The sequence below is a fragment of the Callionymus lyra genome, chromosome 15 (genome assembly GCF_982586985.1).
Source record: "Callionymus lyra chromosome 15, fCalLyr1.hap1.1, whole genome shotgun sequence".
NCBI lineage: Eukaryota > Metazoa > Chordata > Actinopteri > Syngnathiformes > Callionymidae > Callionymus > Callionymus lyra.
This window is the reverse complement of record NC_141832.1, coordinates 4,724,120-4,746,696: the sequence shown is the minus strand read 5'-3', so window position 1 is coordinate 4,746,696 and position 22,577 is coordinate 4,724,120. Positions and strand designations below refer to the sequence as shown.

The following is a 22,577-nucleotide window of genomic DNA, read 5'->3' as shown; positions in this document are numbered from 1 at the left end:
AAAGGTGTTGTTATCAATGGTTCCGTTCGACAAGCTGAATATTGACCACACACCTCACATCTTTCCACCAGCTCACGGATGTCTCTTGATAAACCTGGCCACCACATGGACTGTTGTGCTCTAGCAAAACACTTTGTCATACACTGATGGCCATGATGTATCTTTTCAAGCATTTCACTGCGCATCGGTGCTGGTATTATGATTCTTTCTTTCATCAAGAGGAGTCCACCTGCAACATGTATATCGGTTCTGTAGGGCCAATACTGTTGGAGAGTTTCAGGAGTCGCTTTCCTGTGCTCCGGCCATCCTCTGTCTGTGTACATTTTCAGTTGTTTTAGAACATCGTCTTTACTTTGCAAGTCTCTGATTTGTCTGTTTGATAGTGTTTCTTTCTTTGAGCTGTATTGTGCTAAGACAGTTGGTGAGCTCAGTTCTTTCTTTACAGCTTCAAAAGCCGTCTTTTGTTGACAGTCCCATGTCCATGCGCAGTCATTCCTCAGCAAGTCTCTTAATGGTTTTGTAAGAGTCGGGAGGTCAGGGGAAAACTTGCCAACATAATTCACCATTCCCATGAAGCGCCTCACACAATGTTTTGTGGCTCGGCCATATTCATAATTGCGTTGATCTTGTCTCGGTCAGCCTCTATTCCATCAGAGCTTATTTTGTGTCCAAGAAATTTCACTTGCTTCACTCCAAACTCACATTTTTCATTTAGAGTGAGACCTGCACGTTCCAACTTCTGGAGGACCTCACGCAGTCTGTCATCATGTTCAGCTGCATCCTTTCCAAACACCAAGATGTCATCAGCGTGGCACAGTGTACCTGGTGTGCCAGAAACTATCTGGCAGATTCTCAGCTGGAAATGCTCTGGTGCTGAGGAAATTCAGAGTCTCCCAAACAGAGTGATGAAAGTTGTCAGTGGTTCAGAGTCTTTGTGTAAAGGTATTTGCCAAAATCCTGACGTGGCATCCAATTTAGAGAAAACCACGGCTCCATCTAGTTTTGCGAGAGTCTTGTCTACCGCTGGCAGTAAATGTCTTTCTCGACGCACACTTTCATTTAGTCTGGTCAGATCCACGCAGACCCTTATGTTTCCATTAGGTTTTGGAACGACCACCATACCTCAGACCACTCGGTTGGCTCTTGGATCTGCCGGACATCTGCCATATTTTCCATTTTCTGGAGCTCTGATTGTACCTTGTCCATAAGAGGCAATGCTACACGTCTCGGAACTGCAGGGCATATAGTGTTGCTCCATAACAGCTGCCACCTGCTGGAGCAAGGGTAGACACAGAATAGCTGGAAGACCTAGCAATGGCATCACTAGGTTTTTCACAACAAATATTTCTTGTTCAGTTTTCTGTTTACCCTTTTTCAGACACGCCCTGAATGTGCCCAGGACGGTCAATGGTTGATTATTGGGCCACATATAATCCTCTGTGCCTTTTTCAGTTCACCATCTCTGGCTCTGGAATATTCCGATTCTGGGATTGCTGTGACCGCTGCTCCTGTATCCAACTTAAAGTTAACAAGTTCTCCATTCATTTCAATGTTTTGTTTCCATATGTCTTGTTTTTGACTCTGACTTTGTATTGTTCCCATGAATGCACATTCAGATTCTTCTGGTCGTCTTCTATTGACTCAACGCCGTGTCCTGTTCGACACATTGCAGCAAAATGACCACTTTTCTTGCACCTTCTGCTTCCCTTGCTGGACATTGCTTCCACGGGTGTTGAGGGCATTTTTCACATCTTGAGCAATCTTTTGTTCTCTGGACTGTTTGTTTATTCTTCTGTTGTGAGAACATCTTAAATTTGCCTTGTTTTCTTGTTGATAAAGCGTCTACATTTGCTTCTTTTATTTCTGACTTTTGTCTTATCAGTGGCTGTTGTTTCTTTACCTCCTCATTTTGTCGGACCTGTGTTATTGTTTTGGTCAAAGTGAGGTTAGGATCTAGCTGTAATCCTTCTGATCATTTTCCATCTCTTATTCCTCTTATCATCTCTTCCTGCACATGACCATATTGTCAGAATTCAGCTTATGAACATCAGTGATGAAGTTTTCCACTGTTTCTCCAGCTGCTGGTATCTGCTGTTAAACTCTTTCATACACGACATTATGTCTGCCAATGAAATGTTCCGTCAGAGCTTTGCTTCATATATGTGTCTCTGGTCATCAGCCATTGTGAGAGTGTTCAAGACGTCGTCACTTTTCCCACCCGTAACGTCTAGAAGTTGATCTGGTGCCTCTGACTTCTCTGCAGGTCCTGATCAACCCGGAATCGCTCAAAACGCCACTGAGTCCAACTGTTTGGCTCATCAAAGTTGTGGAGGTATTGAAAAAACGTGTTCCATCCTGACACAGTCTCTCCTCCTTCCGTTACTCAGAAGAAAAAGCCGACAAGCTCACTGGTTTAGCTGCTTAGCATTAGCTTTAGCTTGCGTCCCGGAGAACAACTTCTGACGTCTTCCCGACACGTTACAGATGTTTTCGTCACTCACGGTTGTCTTTGCCAACTTCTGACACAATGTACGATTTTGTTGCTCAACTCGTTCGTTTTTAAAGGAGACTCAGTGACTCGAGCACAGTTTGATTTATTTAGTGCCAACTAAGAATCAAGGTTTCAAACTGTGTCTCCAGATATTTACTTCAAATGAACGACAGTTGCTAAAGATTTCTTTGAAAATATGTTTTTCAATTGAAAACTAAGTTGCTTCAGTAGAATACTGAATCAAAAACTTAGTTACTGCCAATAGAAGTTATATTTTCCATCCTTAAAAAAAAGTTGCTTCAAAATATATATAGGGTCAAAGTTCATGACCGTAGGTGAGGGTCAAAGTTCATGACGTAGATGAGGGTCAAAGCTCATGACGTAGGTGAAGGGTCAATGTTCATGACCGTAGGTGAGGGTCAAAGTTCATGACGTAGATGAGGGTCAAAGCTCATGACGTAGGTGAAGGGTCAATGTTCATGACCGTAGGTGAAGGTCAAAGTTCATGACCGTAGGTGAGGGTCAAAGTTCATGACGTAGGTAAGGGTAAAAGCTCATGACGTAGATGAGGGTCAAAGTTCATGACGTAGATGAGGGTCAAAGCTCATGACGTAGGTGAAGGTCAAAGTTCATGACTGTAGGTGAGGGTCAAAGTTCATGACGTAGGTGAGGGTAAAAGCTCATGACGTAGATGATGGTCAAAGCTCATGACGTAGGTGAAGGGTCAATGTTCATGACCGTAGGTGAGGGTCAAAGTTCATGACGTAGATGAGGGTCAAAGCTCATGACGTAGGTGAAGGGTCAATGTTCATGACCGTAGGTGAAGGTCAAAGTTCATGACCGTAGGTGAGGGTCAAAGTTCATGACGTAGGTGAGGGTAAAAGCTCATGACGTAGATGAGGGTCAAAGTTCATGACGTAGATGAGGGTCAAAGCTCATGACGTAGGTGAAGGTCAAAGTTCATGACTGTAGGTGAGGGTCAAAGTTCATGACGTAGGTGAGGGTAAAAGCTCATGACGTAGATGAGGGTCAAAGCTCATGACGTAGGTGAAGGGTCAGGAGAGGAGGAGGAAGAGGAAGAGGAGGAGGATGAAGAGATGGAGGAGGAGGAGGAGGAGGAAGAGATGGAGGAGGAGGAGGAAGAGATGGAGGAGAAGGAGGAGGAGGAGGAGGAGGTGGGGGAGGAGGAGGAGGTGGAGGAGGGAGTGGAAGAGAGGGAGGGGGAGTGCAGACGGTGATGGTCTCTAAACGCCTCTCTTAGGTCAATATGGAGCCTGTAACTCGCCCGACTCTAATGGCATTATGGGATCATGTGTTAGTAAAAGTCAAGTGATGACAGTGAAGAACTAAAGTTGTTCTTATATCAGTGAAGTTACTTCTTACACTAACAGTTTTGTTAATCAATCATGAATCATCAAGCGATAAAGTAGAACTTTGAACAGGTGTGGTCAGACAGTTGTTTAACTGAGTGTTTCTTATGTAAAGTACTATGTTACTCTGAAGGTTACTCATATAAACATTAATATATTCATGTAAATAACTCCTGCATTCCTTCTTCTAGATCAACATCGTGACTAAACTTGTCAAACGTCGTGATTCTCGTGGAAAATGTTTTGTTGTTGAACGATGTCGTAAAAGTGTGAGTCAACTACATGTTGCACTGATGTCTCTGACAGGACACACCTCCTCACTGACGGTAGATCAGTGTTTCCCTGAGTCTGGATCACAAGCAGCTCAGCTCACCTGGAAGTTTCACCTACAAACATGGACACAAGTCTTCAGAGCAGAGAGCTGCTCACAGGTCAGTGACTTTTTTCATGCTGCCATGTTCCCCAGCCAGAGTGTGAATGCATGAGTCAAGAGTGAGTTTGTGAGGTGAATACATGAATCAAGAGTGAAGTGAATATATAATTCAAGAGTGATGTGATTAAATGAATCAACAGTGAGGTGAATACATGAATCAAGAGTGAGGTGAATAAATGAATCAAAAGTGAAGTGAATAAATGAATCAAGAGTGATTTGAATAAATTAATCATGAGTGAGGTGAATACATTAATCAAGAGTGAGGCGAATACATGAATCAAGAGTGAGGTGAATATATTAATCATGAGTGAGGTGAATAAATTAATCAATACTTTGGTGAATACATGAATCAAGACTGAGGTGAATACATGAATCAAGACTGAGGTGAATACAAGATCAAGAGTGAGGTGAATAAATGAATCATGAGGTAGGTGAATAAATGAATCATGAGTGAGGTGAATAAATCAATCATGAGTGAGGTGAATACAAGAATCAAGAGTGAGGTGAATAAATGAATCATGAGGTAGGTGAATAAATGAATCATGAGTGAGGTGAATAAATGAATCATGTGTGAGGTGAATACATGAATCAAGAGTGAGGTGAATAAATGAATCATGAGGTAGGTGAACAAATGAATCATGAGTGAGGTGAATAAATGAATCATGAGTGAGGTGAATAAATGAATCAAGACTGAGGTGAATAAATGAATCAAGACTGAGGTGAAAAAGAAAATAATTCTTCATGTGTTGATTGAATGAGTGAAAACATAAAAAGTGGCTCAAAGTCAGTCAAAGAACAAATTGCTCTCATATCGACATGTGCATCAATCATTAACCTGGTGACTGGATGAAGAATCGAGGGCTATAAACACAGTTGGGCAGCAGCAGGTGAACTCTGATCCTGACTGTTGATAACGTCTGAACTCTGTTCCGGCATCTTTTGATTCCAGCAATAAAAAGTGTTCAGAGACCAAGAGTCAAAGTTCATGTGAAGATCAGCAACAACTAGAGTGAACACATGAATGTGTGGTTGAGCAACAACATGTTGTTTGTGTAACAACACAATGATGACGAGTGATGATGCTGTTGTGTTTGTGTGCAGGTGTGGACACAGAGGAGGAAGATCCTGCCTCTAAACCTCCTCTGGATGAAGACCATGACAGTCAGACCAGAGCTCAGAGGTGAGAAGATCACGTCTCTGTCACACCTACAAATACTGGAATCTTCTTCTCACTGAAACTTGTGTGTGTTCAGATCAAAGCTACGTACATCTGCTGGACCTGGACCTGGACAAAGACCAGGACCAGGACCTGGACCAGGACCTGGACCTGCTCCCAGCTGTGTGTCTCTGAAGAGTGACGTGTCTATGGGAAGATTTATTGACTTCAGAGGTGAACAGAAGCATCAGAGGTGAGAGACAACAGGAGCAACATGACATTTACTGGTCAGATGGTGAACGACAGAAGTGTTGATCAGAGTTGTGTCTCTTTCAGGATCTACCAGGAGAAACAAGAAGAGTCTGAACTCAACTGTGAGTCTCTGAAGAGTGAAGCATCAATGGGACAACCTATTGATTTCAAAGGTGGACAAGAGTCTTCAGGAGACAGGTGAGGTTTTCTTCTCTCTTTTCTCCACTGATACCAACTGCTCATGAACTGTGAGTCAAAAGTGCTGCAGACAGTCGTGAAAGAAAGTCAACATCCAAGAGAAGAAGCAACAAACTGAAGCCATGAAGTCTTGCTCAGATCATTGGTGACATTGTAGAAGTAGAACTTATCGACTACCTGATGTTCTTCACAGAGAGGATCAGCAGGTCTCAGATGTTCTCCAGTGTGTCCAGCAGCATCAGACAGATGTGGAGTCCACGATTCAGGTACGTTCTTCAGCTTCACCTGCGAACTACAGCAGCTGCTTCTGCTGCTTCATGAAGCTCTGAGTACTGGACACCTGCATCTGTCAGCTTCACACTTGAGCTGTTCCTACATGAACCAGAAGGTCTGGTGTGGCTGAGACTCTTGTTTGGTTCTGGAGAGAAGATGAGATTTAAATATAATTTTTCCTTCTATGACGTCAATAAGAGACGTAATATCACGTCCTGCTCGTGAAGAAAGTTGAGACCTGCCTCTAGTCATATGTGTCTGTGTGTGTTTCAGCTGCTGGAGGAGAAGGTCATGACCCTGGTGAAGGAGGAACTGGAGAGAGTGAAGAAGTTTCTCAGACCAGGTGAGCAGAAACACCTGGATGATGAGGAAGAGGAGGAGTCGAAGTGTGAAGAGGAGCAGATGAGGAGCAGCAGAGAAGCTTTCCTGAATATCATCCTGAACTTCCTGAGGAGCATGAAGCAGGAGGAGCTTGCTGGTCGCCTGTGGGGAAGTAAGAGGATTTGAACCTTCAACCTGCTGAATATGACGTCTTGAAGTAAATTTGTGATGGAAGTTCCTGCAGCTGATGAGAAGATTGATCTTCTAGAATCTTGAGCTTCATGTGACTTCTCTTCTTCAGGAAGTCATGCTGGAAAGCGTCAAAGACGACTGAAGAGGAGCCTGAAGAAGAAGTTCCACAGTGTGTCTGAGGGGGTCGCTAAAGCAGGAAACTCTGCTCCTCTGAATCAGATCTACACGGAGCTCTACATCACTGAGGGGGGCACAGACCAGGTCAACCAGGAGCACGAGGTCCGACAGATCGAAGCAGCCACCAGGAACCAGACCAGACCAGAAACTACCATCAGAACAGAAGACCTCTTTAAAGCCTCACCTGAGAGAGACCCACCAATCAGGAGCCTGCTGACTAAGGGCGTGGCTGGCATTGGGAAGACCCTCCTGACACGGAAGATCACTCTGGACTGGGCTGAAGACAAAGCCCACCAGAACTTCCACCTCATGTTTCCTTTCACCTTCAGAGAGCTGAACCTGCTGAAAGAGAAGAAGTTGAGTTTGATGGAACTTGTTCATCTTTTCTTTCCTGAAACCAAAGATCTCATCAGTTTTGAAGGACTCCAGGTCCTGTTCATCTTTGATGGTCTGGACGAGTGTCGACTCCCTCTGGACTTCCTCAACAGTCAGGTCCTGACAGCAGCTACAGAGTCCACCTCAGTAGACGTCCTCCTGACAAACCTCATCAGAGGGAATCTTCTTCCCTCAGCTCATCTCTGGATCACCACACGACCTGCAGCAGCCAATCAGATCCCTCCTGAGTGTGTGGACATGGTGACAGAGGTCAGAGGGTTCACTGACCTCCAGAAGGAGGAGTACTTCAGAAAGAGGTCCAGTGATGAGGAGCAGACCAGCAGCATCATCTCTCACATCAAGACCTCACGAAGCCTCCACATCATGTGTCACATCCCGATCTTCTGCTGGATCATTGCCACAGTACTGGAGGACATGTTGAAGAGAGGAGAGACAGGACAGCTGCCCAACACCCTGACTGAGATGTTCATCCACTTCCTGGTGGTTCTGTCCAAAGTCAAGAAGATGAAGTACCATGGAGCAGCTGGGACAGACACAGTTTGGGATCCTGAGAGCAGGGAGATGATGGAGTCTCTGGGAAAACTGGCTTTTGAGCATCTGAAGAAAGGAAACTTGGTCTTCTATGAATCAGACCTGACAGAGTGTGACATCAACATCACAGCTGCTTCACTTCACTCAGGAGTCTTCACTCAGATCTTCAGAGAGGAGAGAGGACTCTACCAGGACCAGATGTTCTGCTTCATCCACCTGAGTCTTCAGGAGTTTCTGGCTGCTCTTCATGTTCACCAGAACTTCATCAAGTCTGGAGTCAACTTGCTTGATTCACAACAACCATCCAAACTGTCAAGAATGTTTAGAAACAAACTTCCAATCAAAAGTTTCTACCAGAGAACCATCAATGAAGCTGTAGAAAGTCCAAATGGACATCTGGACTTGTTCCTGCGCTTCCTTCTGGGTCTTTCTCTGCAGACCAGCCAGAGTCTCCTGACAGGTTTACTGAAACAAACAGGAAGAAGCTCTTGGACCAATCAGGACACAGCAAAGCTCATCAAGGAGAAGATCAGTGAGAATGTGTCTCCAGAGAGAATCATCAACCTGTTCCACTGTCTGAATGAAGTGAAGGACACTTCTCTGGTGGAGGAGGTCCAACAGCAGCTGAGATCAGGACGTCTCTCCACAGATAAACTGTCTCCTGCTCAATGGTCCAGCCTGGCCTTCATCTTACTGTCCTCAGAGGAACATCTGAAAGTGTTTGACCTGAAGAAATACTCTACCTCAGAGGAGGTTCTTGAGAGGCTTCTGCCGGTGGTTCAAGCTTCAAATGAAGTTCTGTAAGTGGATCATTGGAACATCTCTGATATGAACCATGAATGTTTGATTTCCTTCTTCATTTTATTCAGGCTGAGAAACTCCAACTTCCTTTCTCTCTTCATGGTTTTTCTTTCACGTTGTTTTGTAAATCCATCATTTTCTAAAGTCACTTTTTGAAACAACATCAACTTATATTTGAATTTCATGAGCAAACACTTGAACATGTGTCGTGGACACAAACACACAAACAGGGAATGAACAACTGTATGTTTCTCCCTCAGGCACAGACAGGGTTTATTTTAGGATTGTCCCCAAAATCCAGCGTGAAAACGGAACATAAATGAAGAAAATGAAAAGTTTAACCAGTGTTAATAGAACAGAAAATAACATTCAGAAACAACCTCCTTTAAAAATAGTCTCCAAACTTGACAAATGTTTCAAAAGTTGAAAGTAATTCAGTGCATGTGAAGCAAACATGGGAGAAGAAATGAAGGTGAATGTGACGGAGGATGATTGAAACTCCATCTGTGTCACAACATAGATCCACTGGATCCAAAGATGGAGAGAATTCACCTTGAATTTTCTAACTGTAAACATTCAAATGAAGACAACAATGTTGAGAGAGTGCAGGAGTGTGAGTGACAAACACACACACATTGTTTGAGCTTGTATTACCTGCAACACCTTCACACTCACACCTGACACTGTTATGAATAATAACTTTGTAAACCTGTTCATATTGAATTGAAGGTTAAAAAACAAATAGAATAAATTGACTGAAGTGAATCTTCACGATTGAATCAGTGTCTTGATTGAATTGAAGATATTTTTACTCTGGAAAAGAATTAGACACAACAATTGAGAGAAAACACACAAAAACACTGAGATAAGTAAGTGAATAGAAAAAGAATCAATGATGTGTTATTATGATCAATATACATGTAACAACCTTTTATTTTCATTTGTCATTGTTGTTTGTTTTGTGACTCTTTTTATTTTTCCTTATGTTATCTTGTGTTTGTTTCTCATATAAACACAAATCAATCCTCTTGTTGACGACACTCGTCTCTTTCACAGGCTGAGCAGGTGTGGACTGACAGAGAGAAGTTGTTCACTTCTGTCCTCAGTCCTCAGCTCTCCGTCCTCTAGTCTGACTCAACTGGACCTGAGTCTCAACAAACTGAAGGATCCAGGAGTGGAGCTGCTGTCTGCTGGACTGAAGAGTCCACACTGTCACCTGGAGACTCTCAGGTCAGAACATCATGTCTTCAGCTTCAGAACATGTGAAAGTCAGAGGTGAGACTCCAGAGAGTCAAAGTTGAGTCTCCAGTGAGTTCTTCAATGAAGCAGATGATTCTAAGTGACCTCAGTCTTCAGCAGGTTCTCACACTTGAACTTGATTTGTTCTTCTGCTGGGTCGTGCTGTTCAGTATGTTGACACATATTTACTGATCTCAGATCCATTCAAACACATTTGAGAGACTCTTGTGATGTCATCACTTGTTCTGTTGCTAGATTTCAATGCAGGGTAATGTTCATGGTGATGTGAGCATGTGTGATGAACACATCAGCAACTGTATGAAAAGTCAAACATGTTCTTCTTCATCACAATATTCATCAGTGTCGTCTCACATCCTGCTCATATCTTTCATTTCAACTCATCTCTGTGTCACCAACTCACTCCTTCTTTCTCTCTTCATGGTTTTTCTTTCACCTTGTTTTGTAAATCCATCCTTTTCTAAAGTCACTTTTTGAAATAACATCAACTTTTCATTTGAATTTCATGAGCAAACACTTGAACATGTGACGTGGACACAAACACACAAACAGTGAATGAATAACTCTGTATTATTATTTTATTTATTTATCCTTTATTCATCCAGGTTAGTCTCATTGACATTAAAATCTCTTTTACAAGAGAGACCTGGACAGGATGGACAGCAAAACAGTTACACATAAAAACTATTTCATACAGTATTAAGTCCATTGGTACAATATCAGAAAAAGATAAAAGATTACTGACTAAAAACATTCACACTTGCTGATAGAGTTCGACGTCAAATTCTTGACAACAGCCTTGAATTTGTTAAAAGTCACTAGAGTCTCAAACTTGTGCTGCTTCTTCAGCTTCTTCCACGATGACGGCGCAGAAATCTTAAAAGCTGTTTTACCCAGTTCAGTACGAGCTGGAGGAACATTCATAACCTATAATCTCCTTGTAGATACAAACATGCCAATGACTAAGTCGTCGCCAAGAGAGCGAAGGCCAGTGAACTCTTGAGTATAGTGTGCAGTGATGGGTTAAGGGTCTTCAGTTTGTCATGAACCTCAAGGCTCCATGTTACACAGTGTCCAACATCTTTAGACAGTGAGCTGATGAATTCATGTACAACACATCTCCAGAATCAAGAACGGTCAGGAAGGTAGCTTCGACTCGTCGTCGAGCCTAACCTTAGTTTCAGTTTATTTACCAGGTTTTGTATGTGAATTTTAAAGAGATGTGGTCATCAATCACAAAACCCAAGTATTTGTGAAAATACTCCTCAATTGCAGGACCTTGGGAAGTTAAAATATTGTGATTTATCTCAATCTTTTTGTAATTTGAAAATACCATAAGTTTGGTCTTATCAGCATGGAGAACAAGCTTCAGTTGACAAAGCTGAGCCTGCACTTGATCAAAAGCACGTTGCATGAACTCAAAAGCCTTATTAAGTGAGGATGCAAAACAATAAATTTCGGTGTCTTCCGCATAGAAATGGAAAGATGCTTTCTGGACATTTTGTCCAAGGCTGTTCATGTACAGGGTAAATAACAGTGGTCCTAAAACTGAACCCTATTTTTACTCTGGAAAAGAATTAGACACAACAATTGAGAGAAAACACACAAAAACACTGAGATAAGTAAGTGAATAGTAAAAGAATCAATGATGTGTTTATCACGATGGAACTGAGAAACCCAGGATACAGGTACTGGAAAACGGTGACGACAAGACAAGGACGTGACAGAGAGTGGAGGCTTAAGAACACAGGGGAGCAATCAGCAGCAGCTGGGGGCGGGACTAACAAGACACGGCTGGACCAATCACTACTCAGACAGGAGGAAGTAAGACTAGCACAGACACTGAAGGGAGCGGATTTCACAATAAAACCGGAAACACAAGGAGGAACATGTAGACTCATGACAGTGTTATTATGATCAATATACATGTAACAACCTTTTATTTTCATTTGTCATTGTTGTTTGTTTTGTGACTCTTTTTATTTTTCCTTATGTTATCTTGTGTTTGTTTCTCATATAAACACAAATCAATCCTCTTGTTGACGACACTCGTCTCTTTCACAGGCTGATCAACTGTCGACTGTCAGAGAGAAGTTGTTCACTTCTGTCCTCAGTCCTCAGCTCTCCGTCCTCTAGTCTGACTCAACTGGACCTGAGTGAGAACTTTGCCTTGAAGGATCCAGGAGTGGAGCTGCTGTCTGCTGGACTGAAGAGTCCACACTGTCACCTGGAGACTCTCAGGTCAGAACATCATGTCTTCAGCTTCAGAACATGTGAAAGTCAGAGGTGAGACTCCAGAGAGTCAAAGCTGCGCGTGGATCACTCGTCTTTTATTTGTAGGATTCTGCACATAAATCAAAATACTGTTTGAGGATGGATCGCTCACACACTCGTTGCTCTCGCTCTAGAAACACCACACAATAAGTTAAACGCTAAACAATTAAACAAACATTTACAATAAAACTGCTACTAAACAAAGAACATAAAATATGTCTAGTGCAGGGGTGGCCAACCAGTCAGAGGCTAAGAGCCACATTTTTTTTACTGTGTTACCGCAAAGAGCCACATCATACACACACACACACACACACACACACACACACAAACCCTTCCTCACACACACACAGACCTCTGCTTAGCCAGATTTATTGTAAATGTCACACACCAACATAATGACAGAATTTGACTTCTACAGACCACGGGTCAGTCATTTTCAACAATGAACATCGTGTGCACTGTGTCTCACACACAAACTCTCAGTTCAACCAAGTCCATAAACAAAAATATAATAATTAAAATGTCTTTTTTATCTTACTATGCATGTTGCTTATTGGGACTTCTGGCTTCCTTGCTTTGAACAAACCTCTTCAGATCTGGCTTGTATTATTGCGCGTTGGATGAAAATACCGTATTGAACTCAAGCGAAGCGAACACGCACATTAAAAAAAACACAAACCCAAACTTCGATATGAACGTCATAGTGATGGCATCGGCAGTTCTTTTGACTGAACTGAATCACTAGAATCAGTTCATTAAAAGGATTTGTTCAGTTCGTTCGTTCACCAAATCACTAACTCAGTGCTTATGGAGCTCTGACTGCAATTTCTTCTACTTCCTGAACGCAGCCAAACAATCCGTTACTAGGTTTAATGATTCAGACCCGAGGTTCACGTTCACTGCACTTGAGGGACAATTAAAAAAAAAGAAAAATAAAGTGCGTTCACGGAAAAGGACCAGTACACAGACATTCGTCAGACATTCAGCAAATAGAGAAGATCTTGAGGTGTGTTCACAGCCGAACATGAATCCCTGTTCACTGAACGAATCTGTGCCAACATAAAAACTAAATGTTCTGTAGCAAAGTCTTATCATAGAATCCCTCCCACCGGCACGGTCGCGGCGTTCAACTGAACTGAGAAAGGAATGAATCACTTCATGAAGTGATTCGGTTCAGTACGTTCACTCAAAAGATCGTTCGTTCAAACAAATCGTTCGTGACGACACAACACTAGAACGTTAGAGCCGCATGAAACCAGGCAAAGAGCCGCATGCGGCCCGGGAGCCACGGGTTGGCCAGGCCTGGTCTAGTGCTTCACCCTCATTCAAAGACGGCTCAATGACCCTTTGACAGTTCGTAGTACACTTGAATGCACCATGCACTTTTTCATCTTTAAGACCACACATCTTCTGTAACAATGAGACGTAGGTCTCTGTAACAAGTCGATGACCAATGCAAGACCGAACAAATGGTTCTCAAGGGCACCAGCGACCACATTCTTGTTGCCAGGTACATAGTTCGGATCAAAACTATAAGCTGCCAACTTGGACACCGATCTTTTTTCACATGCGTCCAAGCAGGGCTTAGTAAAAATGTAGGTTATGGGATTGTTATCTGTCCAAACTGTAAGATGTCTTCCTTTTAGCCAGTGACTGAACTTATCACAAACCGCCAGAAACTCTAGCCGATGAGCAGGTTAATTCAGCTGTGAACGTGAGAGGCTTTTACTGGCAAAAGCCACTGGTCGTGCTACAGTGCCCCCTGGTGGCAACTGTGAGAGGACAGCACCTAACCCATCAAAAGAAGCGTCTACAGCAGGAACAAGGGCTCTGTGAAGTCAGGGTGAGCCAGAGTGACACTGTGGACTGAGTCATGTTTAAGTGTTTGGAATGCAGCCTTACACTCAGCAGAACAATCACCGGGGGTGAGTTTGATGAAACCTTTTCAATTTAGGTTTGCGTTTTCTGCCTCTGCTGTTACAGGAGACAGGATCAGAAACAAGATCAAAAAGTGGTTTAGCTTCAGCTGAACATCCCTCTATGAAATGGTGAAAATACAGGACCATGCTAAGAAATGATCTCATCTTCTTTGCAGGAGTGATTCCATCAGGGTCAAACAGATCAGATTCTTCCACATCAAAAATGGCATTTATTTTATCAGCGTCCGTCTTTAACACCATTTGCACAAATAATGTGTCCTAAGAACCTTACAGATCTGCAAAGAAAGTTACATTTCCTAGGTGACAGCTTTAAGTTGTTAGCAGCAAGACGCGAAAAAAACATCTCCAACCGCTCAATTGCAACCTCCTCCGATGGAGCAAAAACCAGCAGGTCTTCCAGATAACACAAAAGACTGGTAAAGTTCTTATCACCAAATATGGACATCATCATCTGTATACATGTTGCGGGGCTGTTGGTAAGACCCTGGAGCATTCTATTATATTTGTGCAGACCAAACGGGAAGGAGAACACTTTAAATTTCTTATCCTCTTCGTGGAGTCTGACATTATAAAACCCTGATGTGAGGTCCATAGTGGAGAAAAATGTGTTACCAGGAAGCGCAGCAAGGGCGTCTGTCTGGTGGGGCAGGGGGTCCGCATCTTTCACTGTTCTGGCATCAACCATCTGAAGTCATTGCAAATGCGTAGGTCACCATTAGGTTTAACAACACGCACAAGAGGAGAAGAAAACTCACTCACAGATTCACGAATAATCCCCTGTTCCTCCATCTCATTTAGATCCTCAGTTTCTCATATTGACTAGAGGGGACACGGGGGTACTGCAGTCTGAAAGGCTTGTCGTCCAAACAGATTCTATATATACATATTCAGTTGCCTCAACACAATCCATTTTGTGTTTTGAGAAAGAACCATAACTTGGTTCTGACTCTGGTTCTGCAGCAGCATCTTTTCCAACAACCCCAGCAACCTCTCCATTGTAGAAGAGTCTTGATCAACTGGCTGCTGTCTCTCAGGTGGTTCACAGGCTGCTGTAGGTTAACTTCAACTCTATCCATGTTCACCTCTTCACTATGTTTGGCTGGTGTCTTCAAACTAGTCTATGAAATTCATCCAACTCGTCCTGCACTTCACGGCTGACCATTTATCCAAAGGATGGACCGGAATGTGAGCCAGATCTGGGTGATCAAACATTTGCCTTGTTCCCACAAGCAACCTGTGGCGACTGCAGCAGCTTTATTGAGGCGGAGCCAGTAGTCAAACGGGTCTTCATCTGTGAGAGTTGAACGAAAGGCACCTTGAATATCGTTCGGAAGAAAAATGTTTCCTCAAGAGACCATACACAGCGTGAGGACGGCGTGCAACATCTATCTCTCCATTTCTATCCCAAACTTCACTCTTTAGCTCGAGCCCTTAAATGTGTGAGAATTTCTTCGACCCGACTCTCCAGTTGAACATCACGTTTCTTGAAATAATCTTCCATCAACTCGAGCCATTCTTCCAACTCAACTTTGTCTGAACATCCCCACGGAAAACAAGAGGAGCCTTGAGTTCTCTTTGTGTTTCGTGTCTAACATGAGAGAATCTAGAAATGTCCGTTGGGAAGTGACTTGAACCATCATGGGCTCCTGAGCTGTTGTGTGGGGCTGATGGAGGGGCTGTCGTCCTTGGATGGGATACCATAGTCTCAGCTCACTGTCCTCCATATGTTGAACTACATCAGTCATTTGGTCAGTCATGTTGGCATTAGCTGAAGGTTGATAGTAGTCCATGTATAGTGGAAGTAGTCGACTCCTTGATTGTCAAACACACACACATTGTTTGAGCTTGTATTACCTGCAACACCTTCACACTCACACCTGACACTGTTATGAATAATAACTTTGTAAACCTGTTCATATTGAATTTAAGGTTAAAAAAACAAATAGAATAAATTGACTGAAGTGAATCTTCACGATTGAATCAGTGTCTTGATTAAATTGAAGATATTTTTACTCTGGAAAAGAATTCGACACAACAATTGAGAGAAAACACACAAAAACACTGAGATAAGTAAGTGAATAGAAAAAGAATCAATGATGTGTTATTATGATCAATATACATGTAACAACCTTTTATTTTCATTTGTCATTGTTGTTTGTTTTGTGACTCTTTTTATTTTTCCTTATGTTATCTTGTGTTTGTTTCTCATATAAACACAAATCAATCCTCTTGTTGACGACACTCGTCTCTTTCACAGGCTGAGAAACTGTGGACTGACAGAGAGAAGTTGTTCACTTCTGTCCTCAGTCCTCAGCTCTCCGTCCTCTAGTCTGACTCAACTGGACCTGAGTCTCAACGACCTGAAGGATCCAGGAGTGGAGCTGCTGTCTGCTGGACTGAAGAGTCCACACTGTCACCTGGAGACTCTCAGGTCAGAACATCATTTCAAACAAACACAAACACACACATGGATGTAAACAGTGAATGGATTCATGTTTCTTCATGAAACCTTTTTCACTCTGAGAAGGATTTGAATGACTTTTCCTCGACTCATGAACTTGGTTCTAGAAGTTGATATTTCATGAACACAACAGGAAGGTGAAGAATATTTCAGGTCATGTATAATATTTCAAGTCGCACAACACAAATCACACAACACATGGCACACCACAAAAGTCACACCACAAAAGTCGCACAACAAAAGTCACGCAACAAAAGTCACACCACAAAAGTCACACCACAAAAGTCACACAACAAAAGTCACATGACACGAGTCACATGACACGAGTCACACAACACAAATCACACAAATCAGACCACAAAACTCACACAACAAGAGTCACACACAACAAGTCACAACACAACTCACATGACACGAGTCACACAACACAAGTCACACAACACGACTCACACAAGTCACACAACACAACTCACACAACACAAGTCACAAAACACGACTCACACAACACAACTCCCAAAACACGACTCGAACAACACAACTCACACAACACAATCACACAACATGAGTCACACAAAAGAACTAAAAAGTGACACAACACAACTAACACAAGTCACACAACCCAAGTCACACTAAACAAGTCACACAACACGAGTCACACAACACTAATCACACAACACAAGTCACATAACACAACAAGAGTCACACAACAAAAGTCACACAACAAAAGTCACACAACGCGACTTACACAACACAAGTCAAATAACATGAGTCACACAACGAGTCAAAGTCGAGTTACACAACACCAGTGTGAGTGGAGTTACACAACACCAGTGTGAGTGGAGTTACACAACACAAGTGTGAGTGGAGTTACACAACACCAGTGTGAGTGGAGTTACACAACACCAGTGTGAGTGGAGTTACACAACACCAGTGTGAGTCGAGTTACACAACACCAGTGTGAGTCGAGTTACACAACACCAGTGTGAGTGGAGTTACACAACACCAGTGTGAGTGGAGTTACACAACAACAGTGTGAGTGGAGTTACACAACAACAGTGTGAGTGGAGTTACACAACACCAGTGTGAGTGGAGTTACACAACAACAGTGTGAGTGGAGTTACACAACAACAGTGTGAGTGGAGTTACACAACAACAGTGTGAGTGGAGTTACACAACACCAGCGTGAGTGGAGTTACACAACAACAGTGTGAGTGGAGTTACACAACACTAACACTAACACTGACATTAAACACAAACACACATCAATCCTCTTACAACAGTGAGTCATGTGATCATTTATACATCAAGTGTTGAACTGATGAAAACTTCATTATTTCATGTGTTGATCAAGTTGATCCTGATTGAAATCAAAGTCTTCAAATGTTCACACAATCATGTGATGATCTTATGAACGTCAAGAGTTCAGTGTTTCCTCCAATCAAGGCTTTCAAGTTAAAATAGAGAAAAAGTCTCTTGTTGACGTTTCCATCTCTTTCACAGGCTGAGCTCCTGTCGACTGTCAGAGAGAAGTTGTTCACTTCTGTCCTCAGTCCTCAGCTCTCCGTCCTCTAGTCTGACTCAACTGGACCTGAGTCACAACCTTGACCTGCAGGATCCAGGAGTGGAGCTGCTGTCTGCTGGACTGAAGAGTCCACACTGTCACCTGGAGACTCTCAGGTCAGAACATCATTTCAAACAAACACAAACACACACATGGATGTAAACAGTGAATGGATTCATGTTTCTTCATGAAACCTTTTTCACTCTGAGAAGGATTTGAATGACTTTTCCTCGACTCATGAACTTGGTTCTAGAAGTTGATATTTCATGAACACAACAGGAAGGTGAAGAATATTTCAGGTCATGTATAATATTTCAAGTCACACAACACAAGTCACACAACACAAGTCGCACAACACAAGTCACACAACTTAAGTCACACGACACGAGTCACACGACAAAAGTCACACCACAAAAGTCACACCACAAGTCACAACACAACTCACATGACACGTGTCACACAACACAAGTCACACAACACGACTCACACAAGTCACACGACTCACACAAGTCACACAACACGACTCACACAACACAACTCACACAACACAACTCACAAAAAACGACTCGAACAACACAACTCAAACAACACAACTCACACAACTCACACAACACAATCACACAGCATGAGTCACACAAAAGAACTCAAAAGTGACACAACACAACTCACACAACACAACTCACAAAACACGACTCAAACAACACAACTCAAACAACACAACTCACAGAACTCACACAACACAATCACACAGCATGAGTCACACAAAAGAACTCAAAAGTGACACAACACAACTAACACAAGTCACACAAGTACACAACACAAGTCACACAACCCAAGTCAGACTAAACAAGTCACACAACACAAGTCACACAACACTAATCACACAACACAAGTCACACAACATAAGTCCCACAACACGGGTCACACAACACAAGTCACACAACAAAAGTCACATAACACACCAAAAGTCACACAACAAAAGTCACACGACGCGACTCACACAACACAAGTCAAATTACATGAGTCACACAACGAGTCAAAGTCGAGTTACACAACACCAGTGTGAGTGGAGTTACACAACACCAGTGTGAGTGGAGTTACACAACACCAGTGTGAGTCGAGTTACACAACACCAGTGTGAGTCGAGTTACACAACACCAGTGTGAGTCGAGTTACACAACACTAGTGTGAGTCGAGTAACACAACACAAGTGTGAGTGGAGTTACACAACACCAGTGTGAGTCGAGTTACACAACACCAGTGTGAGTGGAGTTACACAACACCAGTGTGAGTGGAGTTACACAACACCAGTGTGAGTGGAGTTACACAACACAAGTGTGAGTGGAGTTACACAACACCAGTGTGAGTGGAGTTACACAACACCAGTGTGAGTCGAGTTACACAACACAAGTGTGAGTGGAGTTACACAACACCAGTGTGAGTGGAGTTACACAACACCAGTGTGAGTCGAGTTACACAACACCAGTGTGAGTCGAGTTACACAACACCAGTGTGAGTCGAGTTACACAACACTAGTGTGAGTCGAGTAACACAACACAAGTGTGAGTGGAGTTACACAACACCAGTGTGAGTCGAGTTACACAACACCAGTGTGAGTGGAGTTACACAACACCAGTGTGAGTGGAGTTACACAACACCAGTGTGAGTGGAGTTACACAACACAAGTGTGAGTGGAGTTACACAACACCAGTGTGAGTGGAGTTACACAACACCAGTGTGAGTCGAGTTACACAACACAAGTGTGAGTGGAGTTACACAACACCAGTGTGAGTCGAGTTACACAACACCAGTGTGAGTGGAGTTACACAACACAAGTGTGAGTGGAGTTACACAACACCAGTGTGAGTCGAGTTACACAACACCAGTGTGAGTGGAGTTACACAACACCAGTGTGAGTGGAGTTACACAACACCAGTGTGAATGGAGTTACACAACACTAACACTAACACTGACATTAAACACAAACACACATCAATCCTCTCACAACAGTGAGTCATGTGATCATTTATACATCAAGTGTTGAACTGATGAAAACTTCATTATTTCATGTGTTGATCAAGTTGATCCTGATTGAAATCAAAGTCTTCAAATGTTCACACAATCATGTGATGATCTTATGAACGTCAAGAGTTCAGTGTTTCCTCCAATCAAGGCTTTCAAGTCAAAATAGAGAAAAAGTCTCTTGTTGACGTTTCCGTCTCTTTCACAGGCTGAACTGGTGTCGACTGTCAGAGAGAAGTTGTTCACTTCTGTCCTCAGTCCTCAGCTCTCCGTCCTCTAGTCTGACTCAACTGGACCTGAGTCACAACAACCTGCAGGATCCAGGAGTGGAGCTGCTGTCTGCTGGACTGAAGAGTCCACACTGTCACCTGGAGACTCTCAGGTCAGAACATCATGTCTTCAGTTCTTCTGATTTAAAGAAACTGTTTCTCCTTCATTACAGTCTGTCAGCGTGTCAGATCTCAGCAGGAGGTTGTTCTTCTCTGGCCTCAGCTCTGACATCTAACCCGTCCCATCTGAGAGAGCTGGACCTGAGCTTCAATCATCCAGGAGGACCAGGACTGGAGCTGCTGTCTGCTGGACTGGAGAGTCCAGACTGGAGGCTGGAGACTCTCAGGTATGGACGGAGCAGCAGAACTCACTGACTGAGCTCCAAAGATCTTCAGACTGAACATGTGATCAGAAGCAGAGAGATGTGAGTGTGTGACGCTGCTCAGACTCTTCATCTGAACTGAGCACATGAATCCAACTCTCAGAGCTTCTCCATGTTCTCCTGCTGGACACCAGTGGAAGAACAAGGAGACAGTGGAGACTGAGCGAGTGTTTCTAGATCCATCTTTGTTGTGGTCAACACAGTCATGAAAGAACGTCCACTTAGCAGCATCTGAAGTCAAATGAATCTGATCTTCTCAATGTTTCCTCCTCCAGGCTGGATCACTGTGGACCACAGAGGTTAACATCTGGACTGAAGAAGTGTAAGTTTGATTTGATTGATGGATGAGAACTCCTTGACTCTGTCAGCTTCTAGTGGAGCAGTTGTGATGTTGAGATGTTGTTACACTTGAATCTGCTGATGGAGCTTCATCAAGTCCAGGATGATGGTGGAGATGAACGCAGAGATGTTTCAAGAACATGAAGAAACATCATGTTAGCTACATGCTAGTTTAGCTGCTGACTTGATATGGACACACTGGTGTCAATCAAATGTGACAAGATGATTCTGGGATGTTCCTCCTGGTTCTTCTCTGGAGGTGGTCCCAGTCTCAGAAGACTGTTGACTTCACTTTGATGATGATCTCCACTAGATGTCAACAAACAGAGCAGCCCTCCCTGGCTTGCTGGGACACTGAGTCCATGATTGTGTTGAAGAGAAAGTTCTTCCACCATCATCACCTCTCGTGTCTTCTTCTCTCAGACTTCCGTTCACTCTCACTGGACCCGGACACAGCACACCGGCGCCTCCTACTGTCCAACGACAACAGGACGGTGGAACTTGTGACGCAGGATCAGGATTATCTGGACCATCCCGACAGATTCCACCGGTGTCTTCAGGTGATGAGCAGAGAAGCTGTGACTGGACCATGTTACTGGGAGCTGGAGTGGAGAGGAGGAGCTTCTATCGCACTGACTCTCAGAAGAGACGGAGGGAAAGAAGACGAGTCTGAGTTTGGACAGAACCGTTATTCCTGGAGTCTGAGCTGCTCTGATGATGATGGATATAAATTCTATCACGATAAGAAAGAAACTGTCATCAAGAGTCAAGAAGTTTCTCACAGAGTAGGAATGTTGATGAACTTTAGTGAACCTGGATATTTAAACTTCTACAGTGTCTCCTCTGATGGACGGAAACACCTCGACACCTTCTTCACCTCCACTGAACCTTTGTACCTGGGATTTGGACTCACAGAGGTTCCTGGTTCTGGTTCCTCAGTGTGTGTGTGTGACCTGAGTGTGTGAGTGTGTTCCTCCAACACACTTGTGTTGCTGCTGTCAATCATCATTAAAGTGCTGACAGTGATGATGGAAGAAATCTGCTCCTGAAACAAACGTGTTGATCTGAATGTTGTTGAAGAAACTCTTTCATCACTTGTTGAGTCGACTGAAGACTTGAAGTTCAGTGGAGCACGAGTCACTTATGATGTTCATCATGATATAATAAAACATTTGGTTTAAAACTTTCAAGAGACTCAAGGTCACTTCACAATAAAAGGTTAGAAAGAAGGTCAGACGGGTAGATGTGAGGTCAGACGGGTACATGTGAGGTCAGACGGGTAGATGTGAGGTCAGACGGGTACATGTGAGGTCAGACAGGTACATGTGAGGTCAGACAGGTACATGTGAGGTCAGACAGGTACATGTGAGGTCAGACAGGTAGATGTTAAATCAAACACCATGATTTTGTGAATCTATTGAGTTGATTTTAGAATATATTTATTTATTGAACCTCCTTTGATTGACAACCATCATTT

The 22,577-nt window shown here is 43.1% G+C and overlaps 1 protein-coding gene across 1 annotated transcript; it reads left to right on the top strand.

Moving 5' to 3' along the window:
- The first annotated feature begins 6,489 nt into the window (after positions 1 to 6,489).
- LOC148064553 (NACHT, LRR and PYD domains-containing protein 3-like) lies at positions 6,490 to 22,290 on the top strand. Its single transcript, XM_087808553.1, has 9 exons — positions 6,490 to 6,666; positions 6,796 to 8,590; positions 9,648 to 9,821; positions 11,913 to 12,089; positions 16,323 to 16,496; positions 18,027 to 18,203; positions 20,552 to 20,725; positions 21,037 to 21,083; positions 21,524 to 22,290. Exons 1-9 carry the CDS (start codon positions 6,576 to 6,578, stop codon positions 22,063 to 22,065), a joined length of 3,351 nt encoding a protein of 1,116 aa, XP_087664679.1. The 5' UTR covers positions 6,490 to 6,575; the 3' UTR covers positions 22,066 to 22,290.
- Positions 22,291 to 22,577: the final 287 nt, after the last annotated feature.

Excerpts from the sequence above, each read along its gene's own strand:
- LOC148064553 (XM_087808553.1), top strand. The coding sequence starts at position 6,576 with ATGAGGAGCAGCAGAGAAGCTTTCCTGAATATCATCCTGAACTTCCTG. Across the intron at positions 8,591-9,647 it reads CAAGCTTCAAATGAAGTTCT|GCTGAGCAGGTGTGGACTGA; the intron begins GTAAGTGGATCA and ends TCTCTTTCACAG. Across the intron at positions 12,090-16,322 it reads TGTCACCTGGAGACTCTCAG|GCTGAGAAACTGTGGACTGA; the intron begins GTCAGAACATCA and ends TCTCTTTCACAG.